Raw genomic sequence first — 10,123 nt, 5'->3', positions numbered from 1 at the left:
GAGCACATCCTGACTCAACTGACACATCTATCTGACAGTCAGGAAAGTTTTGATAAACCTGAAAAAAAGGTGGAACTGCTGGGAATGCTTGTAACGTTCCCAGTATAAACTTTCATATGTCTGCCCCTAACATCCCCTAATATTTAAGAAAATGCCCTTTTTGAGTCCCACAGTCCATTACTTTTCTAGCAAAATACATCTATAGGGTCTTTCTATACTGTCTATACTGTCCAACCTACAGTATTATTGAAGAATCGACTTTGAATGTTGTTTTTTTTCTATAATAAATAAATCTTTATTTTAATAGCATCGTGTATTTAGCATCTACAAATCAAGGCATATAACAAAATCCTTGTTTTATTGTCAGGTAACATTCCAGGACTGTACAGAACTTTACAGGCATCAGTATTGTTGTTTTGACAGCCAGTCGGTTCTTCCACTTTCTTATGATATCATCTCTCCTGCAACAAAGAAACAAATACAAACACCTAATAAGTCAGTGTAGATGTTTGGGAATGGCGAGGATTGTGCACTGTAGGAGTTGTGCTTAAAGGAGTGGTTTATTATGTTATAGAACGGACAATTCTAAGCAACTTTTCAATTGGTTTTCATTCTTTTTTTTTTTTTTTTATAGATATTTGCCCTTTTCTTCTGACTCTTTGCAACTTTCAAATGGGCGTCACTGACCCCTTCTAAAAGATAAATGCTCTGTAAGACTACAAATGTATTGTTATTGTTACTTTTTATTACTAATCCTTCTATTCAGGCCATCCTAGTCATATTCCAGTCTCTTATTCAAATCAATGCATGGTTGCTAGGGTCATTTGGACCCTAGTTACCAGATTGCTTAAATTGTAGAGCTTCTGAATAAAAAGCTAAATAACTCAAAAACCTTCAGTAATAAAAAATGAAAACCAATTGCAAATTGTCTCAGAACACCCCTATCCAGGACACAAATTGATTTATACTTATCTAATAAGATTTTAGCATTTTCTATTTACGGAGCTGTGGATAATACTGAAAATGGCAATAGCTTATTAATAGCTAGAAAGACATTTTCCATCAATTAAATCATGTATTCTCCAACCCCATCCCCCAATCTTAAACTGCCACACATGACTTACTGTTATCATGAGAAAACAACATAGATCATCATTACACAGCCAACGATCCATCCAACACCGAGTAATACAGGAACGAGGAACCGTCTGTATGAAATTATTCCTGCAGCAAGAGCAAATGGTCTCAAAAATCCACAATTAGTATAGTATGTGTTTTTTTTTTCATTTAGAAATAGCCTTGCCTTATAATTTATCATTTTATCACTTATCATTTTGTTGTCTAAAATCATTTTAAGGTCATGTGATAAACATATCAAAGGCTGCACCCTGAATCCTTTGTGGAAGAATGGGTCAAATACCGAACCGAATCTGAATCCTAATTTGCATATGCATATGCAAATTAGGGGAGGGAAAGGAAACATTTTTTTACTTCCTTGTTTTGTCACGAAAAGTCCCTTCCCACCCTAATTTACATATGCAAAATAGGATTCGGTTCGTCCAGGCACAAGGATTAGGCTGAATTTGAATCCTGCCCAAATCCGAACCGAATCCTAGATTCTGTGCATCCCTAACAACCAATCAGTAGGTAGAACGATGTGATGCCTGGCTTCCTATTAATATCCCTAAATAGACCCCTTCTGAATTAAAATGGGTTGGACTTTTACTTATGGCTTATGCTTAATAAAAATAAAGTCTGTTGTATTATATCAAAAGGTTACAAATTATTTAACCCTTAGGTGCTAATTGAGTGCCTGGATAGGGCTATTTCTGTGATTTGGGACCTCTCTTCGTGGGTGAGCACTTTCTTTCCATATTACAAGAATTTCATACAGCTGTAGCAAATTGATGTCTAAAGGAATATTATTCCTCCAAAAAAATAAATATAAAAGTTCTAAGCCCTTTTGCAATTTACATTTTTAGGGATGCACCAAATACTCTTTTTTGCAAGATTTAGCCAAATCAAAAATCTAATTTAGGATGGATAGAATTAAGATAGATAAAAACCAATGTGCACATGATTTGGATGTGGTTGAGCTAGGCACTTGGGTTCCCCGAATCTGAGTTTTGCTGAAAAATGCTCAGATTCAGTCAAATCCTGTATTCAAAACATCTCAAATTATTTTCTTCTAGTTTTGTTAGTAAGTTTTTACACTGCTAATATAATAAATATTAAACAACAGCATCACCTGCTGCTCATTTTGTCAACTGAAAATTAATGTTGTGCGAATAGTAACTTCTAGCGATGTTGTTCTGCTTAGAACTGCACGGAAAAACATGAGATGACTCTTCTCTGATCACTTATTTTATCTAAGCAGGGCAAGATCATCAAACACACATGTTCAAAAAGTAACATTTGATTTTGTAGTCATTATTACTTTGGAGATGTTTTAAAAATATTAGGTGTCATTTTCTTTTAGAAAGCTGTGCTTTATGACTGACATTCTCGCTATTTCTTTTTTAATAATGTCCAAGATCCAGTGAGACCCACATATTCTATCTCTGTATAAATCTCTTCTGGATATATGTTCAGAGTGATTCATAAATTATAAGAAGGCTTAGCAAGAGCAAGGGAACAAATGCACAGTCTTTAAGCTTAGTGGCCAATAGTTCAAATTGCCAAATGCAATATAATCCGCTCACACTGCACATTAAGAGGCAGATTTATCAGGGTCGAATTTCAAAGTAATGGGAGTTTTTTGAAAAACTTTTCTTTTTGTTTTTTCCTGCTAAGCCCCCTTCATTTCCCTGCAAGCTACTCACCTCTTACTTGTTCATAAGAAGAAAGAGACAGGTGGAGTAATGTACTTTTGGTAACTGGTGACAGGGGGTTGGAAGGAAAATCACATGAACTGAATGGAAAGTCTGTGTTATTATAGAGGATATTTAGAGGCAACTGCTGAAGATTGTCCCTAGTGCAATGTGCAATGCCTTTCAAGTCATTGACTCAGAATAGTTTTCATACAGATGAAGCCATAATGTGGGCAAATGAAAAGGCAAAGTAAATATTTATTCTGATTTATGAATTTAATTTGTGGATATCTCTTAACAGAAGTTGGAGAAGTTCCGATCATGGAAGGAATATAATACATAAAGTAATACATTGTAGGGGGTTATTTATCAAGGTCCGAATTTATCTCAATATCGACTGCTACAAACTCTGATCTAACCCGCTCGGGATTTTAACGCTTATTTATTATTAAATTTTCCAGAAAATTACCTTGGCAGGAAAAGCTCAGATTTTCAAGGTTTTTTTGTGAATTTTCCCCGAAATTTTTTTCTTGTTTTTATATTGGGGCTTTTTAGCCTTCGTGGGTTTAATAAATTCCAAAAAAATCGTGATTTTTTTTAAGACTTTTATGACACAAAAAATCACTAATTTTTCAGTTTTCAGGAAATTTCGGGTATCGGAGCTTAGTAAATAACCCCCTGTAGTGTCACTTCTAATTCTGCTTTCCAATAACTGTTCTTATACAACAACCATTCTATATTTAATCATGGCTTTATTATTCCTGTTCACAAATCCAAGTCATTGTAATCTTTTCCCACTATTTCTATTTTTACAGCAAACATAAACCTTGATTTCATTCATGCTCTATTATCATATTCCCATGCAAAGTATAGTGCTTCTATATTTACAGAATAATGAACCCATCTTCAACTCATTATTTATAAAGTCAACATACACACAACACTGTATTCTTTAATAAACTGTCACTTTTGCTATTAATACAGTATGTACCGAAGCAGTGGCTTCTGTTTCTGTATAGCACTGTGTATACAAGTATACACAGACCTATTTACATTAGGATATTGATATATAAATACATTAGTTAACAAAATACTAATTTTTCAAAATATATTGCAAAAATATGGGCAAAAAATATTTTAGTGCTGTTTTGCATTTTTGTCTGCACCACTGATGGTTTCTTAAATAAAAGTAAGACTGTATAGTCATATACTATAATTTAATTTGGAAAATGAGCAAAAAACATTTATGTCCAACATATCAAGGGTCTATAGGCTGATTTATTGGCAGTGTCTGACAATTTATGTTTACGTTAAATACCTTTGCAAAATTAATTTACTATAACTTCCAAGTTCATGTCACCATCTGTCTAAAATTGAAAACAAATTCATACCTAAATGCAATGATTATGAATTTAATGATGGGAACTAGGATTTATAATATTATGACAAATGTTTCCTTTTTCCTTCATTGTACTTGGGATGCAAGAACGATATGCTGCAACAGTTAATGATTCCTGGAGTTGTGTACCTGGGACAATCTTCCTTTAATAGACACTTCCATGTACTTCTCCCAGACTCACATAAAGATAAGTTGCAATAGCAAAACCCATTATTTTGGTACAGAAAGCAAATCCCCTGTTTCCAAATCCCTCTGTTTATACATTTCTAGCAATCTGTAAATATATTTAATAAGCTTACCTGTTTCTTCCATTATCCCTCTCAGATCTATTGTGTTACACAGGTATTGTAGGCTTAGCTTCAGATATGATTTCAGTGCTCCTTAAAAGCTTTAAATATAGCTAATGCAAGAATGCATGGCAGCTGCTGGCTTCAGTGTTACCACTTGTGCTGTTAATCATTAGAGGGCAAAGAGGTTGGTTTAGTTTGGGCTGAAAGTAGGAGAGGCACATACAAATAAGGGTAAGTTTTAGGGAACAAAATTATTTCAACTTAGCATAACATAAATGAAAAATAAAGAAAATGTTCAGATGAAATCGGACTTTGATAAATAACCCCATAAGAAAGGCTAGCTTTTTAATATATGGGCTTTTTTTTATCATTGAGCCAGATTCAATTTAAAGGACAAGGAAAGGCTAAAATTAAGTAAGCTTTATCAGAAAGGTCTATATAAATACACCAGTAAACCCTCAGAGTAATGCTGCTCTGAGTCCTCTGTTAAAAGAAACAAAACATTTCTTTCCTTCTATTATGTACACATGGGCTTCTGTATCAGACTCCCTGTTTTCAGCTGAAACCTCCAGGGCAGGGCTTGAGCATGCTCAGTTTGCTCCTCTCCCCCTCCCTCCTCCCATCCCTGCTGTAATCTGAGCTCAGAGCAGTAAGTGAGCAGGGAGAGACTCAGGCAGGAAGTGATGTCACACCAAAGTTATATGGCAGCTTCGATCCTAAACAAACAGAGACTCAGGTATGGTAAAACATTCTGCAGAATAAATATAGCGTTCTAGCTTGCACTATTGTGGCTAATCTATTGGCAATAAACTGTCTTGGAGATTTCCTTCTCCTTTAATGAGAAAAGCTTAGCTCCTAAATCAATTCCAGGTCATCCCATAGAGTCAGATGCAATTCAGTGAATAAAACTTGTTTATCACATGAAAACTCTATTGCAGTCCAGGGGAAAAACTGGAACAGAATTAGGATTTCCTTCTCAAATTGAATCTCTCCCATAAACCATGACATGATGCTTTCTCATTGATTTCAATTGACCCATTATTTTCAAATAATGGACCAGCTTTCATTTCATGAGAAAAATCTATCTCGTGAAAACTCAACAGAGAGAAGGAAAGTCTGAATTAAATTCTCATCCATCAAATTAAATCTGGCCCAATGTTTCTAATATTTTTGCATACTAATTTGTAAAATATATGTGATATAACTAAAGTTAACTTAACTCTGAAACATTTTAGTATGCAGATATTCATCTACACACATCTGTGTGTGTGTATAAAGTGGACAGAGCTAAAACCAATAGAATATCTAGAATATCGAATGCCAACTACTTACCTAGTAAAGGAAGCAATGTGTTTTTGAAGCCACTCTATTGTATGTAAAACTACATGCTAAAACCCAGCTTGTTTACTATGTAAAGTACTTTATATGCTAGTGTTAATCTAGTGTTAATTTTCACTCACACACATTTTGCCATCAGCCTAAGCATTGCAGCCCCTGTGTAGTGTTGTTGTTCTTCATATGCTCCCCCCTCCCCTTATTTTATGTGTCATGCTGTCACCTTCAAGTTTTGTTGTCATACACTAATGACTTCAATAACAATGAAAATGCTTGTTACTTATTTGGTAGAGGTATGGGACCTGTTATCCAGAATGCTTGGGACCTGAGGTTTTCTAGATAACAAATCTTTCCTTAATTTGGATCTTCAAGTCTACTAGAAAATCAGTCAAACATTAAATAAATAAACAGAAATGGTGTGTATGTCTGCTCCGAAGGAGTAAGTATACATGTAAAATTACAAAAATTACATTGAGGTCTCATCACAAGGACTGCAGTCTGAGGGTTGCCAAGAATTGGAAAACTCAATAATAAGTGAAAAGACCCACTTATAGTAAATGTAGTAGCAAGAGTAATTATAAAATTACAAAATGTTTATTATGATACAAAACGCGTTAGACTACACATGTCCTAATAAAAATGTTTTCATTTTATAATTACTCTTGCAACTGCATTTACTATAAGTGGGTCTTTTTCACTTATTTTTGAGTTTTCCAAACATTAAATAAACCCAATAGGCTGGTTGTGCTTCCAATAAGGATTAATTATATCTTAGTTGGGATCAAGTACAAGCTACTGTTTTATTATTACAGAGAAAAGGGAAATTGTTTTTAAAAATGTGGTTAAAATGGAGTCTTTGGATGAAGGCCTTGCATAATTCAGAGCTTTCTGGATAACGGGTTTCCGTATAACTATACCTCTATATACTGTTTTATTTTGCCTGTCCTCCCTGTGTGTACTTGACAATTCTATAAAATTGTAAAACGCTGCGTATTCATGTAGTGCTTTGTAAATAAAGTTCTTGCTAACTTTGCAGTTTGTTAATAAACTTTGTGTAGGTAGACTTGTTCGCTAATATTAGTTGATTCTGACCTTTAAATTCGAATTGTTTTAATCTCTCTTGGGTTTCTCTCCATACAAAGGCACGTGGGCCTTAAAATGTCTACTCTCTTTGAGGGAATCATCAGAGATCTGTTTGTTAATTCTCTCAGGGAAGAGAGTTAAAAACAACTGGTTACAGTTAAATTATTTTTCTAATTGGCTCATAGAAGGGAATCTTCAGATGCTACACTTCATTTCTAATAATGATCTTGTCTCTAAATCTGATCTGCAAAAGGTCACACCTTTTACCCAGTTGGACCATCTTAAATATGTTCAGATAAAACACTTTTTCTCCAGCTTAGGGGGCCAGGCTACGATGGGTAGACCTCTTTTTCCATTTGAGGCTATATGTGCGGCTAGTTTCCCACCAAGGCATGCCATATCGCAAATTTACAACCTTTTACGTAAACACCAACAATTTCGCAGACCTGCCTTTTTAGATTCTTGGGCAGCTGATTTACATACATACTTTGATGATGACCACTTCAACAAATTTATGCTAAAACTTTTCAAAAGCAGCAGATGCTGCCGAATTCAGGAGACTAATTATAAGTTAGCCACTAGGTGGTATCTTACCCCTACACGATTAAAGTTGATATATAAAAGTACTAATAGTTTGTGCTGGAGATGTGGAGTAGAAGCTGGTTCTCTATTGCACATTTTTTGGACATGCCCGCTTATAAAAGTGTTTTGGGAAGATATCAGGCACGCCATGAAACTTATACTAACATACGATATACCTGACGATCCTGCGTACGTGCTTCTTTTTCATTCTGATACAACTCTCAAGGTCTTTCTGTCTACCATAGAACCACATCTTTTAAATGCTGCAAAACTTTTAATCCCGTTAAAATGGAAACAAACCGCGACCCCGACGTTAAGAGAATGGTATACAAAAGTGGATGAACTCCACAGGTTCGAAGAACTTTCTTTGTTCGGGGCTGAACGTTCTCAGGAACATATTTCTATGTGGTTTCGGTGGGTTTCGTTTAAAGAAACTGACTTTTATAGGACTACTGCCCTGTAGTATAACTCCAATGCCTCCATCCAAGGGTCTCTTTGTTTCTCTTCCCCCCCCACCTTCTTCTACCCAGGGGCTCATTCTATTATGATTGTATCTTTGGACAAGTTATATTTTGTTTATGAATATGTACAGATAACATTTTGCTCAATGTACCCCTTTTCTTTTTTCTGTACCCCTTCTGCTATTTTTGGAAAATAATAAACAGCTATTTGAAAAAAAAAAAAAACAACTGGTTACTAGTGATGGGCGAATCTGTCCCCAAACGACGTAAAAATTTGCGAAACAGCGAAAAATTTGCAAAACTTATTGAAGTCAATGGGCGTCTCAATTTTGATGTGGGTGACAATTTTTTATACGCGTGACTATTTTGTCCAAATACTATAATTTTGCTGTGTGTCTGCCCTTTTTTTCATTCCCTGGCTCTGCCAAAGTCTTCACTGGTTCTACAATAAGGGGCCCATTTACTTAGCTCGAGTGAAGGAATATCGGAAAAAAAACGTCGAATTTCGAATGGTTTTTTTGGCTACTTCAACCATTGAATGGGCTACTTTGACCTACAACCACGACTTTGATTCGAATCGAACGATTCGAAATAAAAATCGTTCGACTATTCGACTATTCAATAGTCGAAGTACTGTCTCTTTTAAAAAAAACACTTTGGAGGTCCCCATAGGCTTTGCTATCTTTTTTAGGTCAAAGAAAAATCGTTAGATCGATGGATTACCGCAATTCGAGCGAATTGCGGTAAATCCTTCGACTTCGATATTCGATGTCGAAGGATTTCAATTCGGCAGTCGAATATCAGGGTTAATTAACCCTCGATATTCGACCTTAAGTAAATTTGCCCCCAATACTCATCCCTGTCTGTGGCTTAACCACAGCTTCTTAGCCTCTACCTCCTCATTGGGGTCCATACTATCTATGCTAACTACCCTGGCTAGCTGGAGCAACTAGTGCTTGTACTTCGGAAAACCATTTCCTATCTGTGCCTGCTGTCTGATGTTGAAGGAAAAAGCTGCGCCCTGGATGTAACTCCTCCTTTTTTACCCTAGGTCCAATATATCCCTCTATTGGCTGGGGTGTATAGTACAACCAAACTCCCATTAGCTATACTTTTTTGCCACCAAGCAGCTGATTTAGCAAATTACATCTATCGCCCCCATTTTGCAAATACACTGAAAAATATATGAACTCAACACTTATACTTCACACATTTTAAGACAGCAATTTACACTAGCAATCACATACATCAACATCACAAGTTCTAACCCCTTACAAGTTTGTTCCTGGTACTCAGCAGACATTTTGTTGCAGGTATCAGGACACGGTTACTGCAGCCTAAAATATAAGTCTAAAGCCAATTATCAGTGCCTTCACACATTTAATTACTATTAATTACTATTGCTATTTAATTGCACCAATTTGTACATTTTCATTCTGCAATACAAACAATAATTCCCACATTAAGGGGCCAATTCATTAACTTCGAGTGAAGGAATAGAAGAAAAAATACTTTGAATTTCGAAGTGTTTTTTTGGCTACTTCGACCATCGAATGGGCTACTTCGACCTTCGACTAAGACATCGACTTTGAATAGAAGGATTCTAACTAAAAATCGTTCGACTATTCGACCATTCGATAGTCGAAGTACTGTCTCTTTAAGAAAAAACTTCGACCCCCTAGTTCGCAACCTAAAAGCTACCGAACCCAATGTTAGCCTATGGGGAAGATCCCTATAGGCTTGGCTAAGTTTTTTTTGGTTGAAGGATAATCCTTTGATCGTTGGATTAAAATCCTTTGAATCGTATTTGCGCAAAATCCTTCGACTTCGATATTCGAAGTCGAAGGATTTTCATTCCCAATTGAATATCGAGAGTTTATTAACCCTCAATATTCGACCCTTGACGAATTTGCCCCTATAAGTAGAATGATGTCAATATCACAATTATTGTTTTTAGTACCAAAAGTAATAATTATCTGCAACACAGAAATCTACATTTTAAAGGGTAGCAGTATAAATGAAAAACAAGACCTTATATAAATTAATATAGTATTTGAACTCTCTGTGGCTTTAAATGATAAACAATGCTTGACAAAGTAAATCCTGTCGGCACCTCTACAACTGCATATAGTAGTATAGTATATGTTAGTATAATAGCTTCTA

General features: G+C 35.4%; 1 protein-coding gene across 1 annotated transcript; it reads right to left on the bottom strand.

The window, feature by feature from the left end:
- Positions 1–270: 270 nt before the first annotated feature.
- On the bottom strand, positions 271–4,636 carry LOC121393554 (sarcoplasmic/endoplasmic reticulum calcium ATPase regulator DWORF-like). The gene is made up of 3 exons (XM_041562382.1): positions 4,509–4,636; positions 1,125–1,224; positions 271–461 (listed from the first exon to the last, which is right to left on the bottom strand). Exons 1-2 carry the CDS (start codon positions 4,519–4,521, stop codon positions 1,130–1,132), a joined length of 108 nt encoding a protein of 35 aa, XP_041418316.1. The 5' UTR covers positions 4,522–4,636; the 3' UTR covers positions 271–461; positions 1,125–1,129.
- Positions 4,637–10,123: the final 5,487 nt, after the last annotated feature.

This window comes from Xenopus laevis, chromosome 5L, assembly GCF_017654675.1.
Source record: "Xenopus laevis strain J_2021 chromosome 5L, Xenopus_laevis_v10.1, whole genome shotgun sequence".
Taxonomy (NCBI): Eukaryota; Metazoa; Chordata; class Amphibia; order Anura; family Pipidae; genus Xenopus; species Xenopus laevis.
The sequence above is the reverse complement of the archived record's forward strand: the minus strand, read 5'-3'. Positions and strand labels throughout refer to the sequence as shown.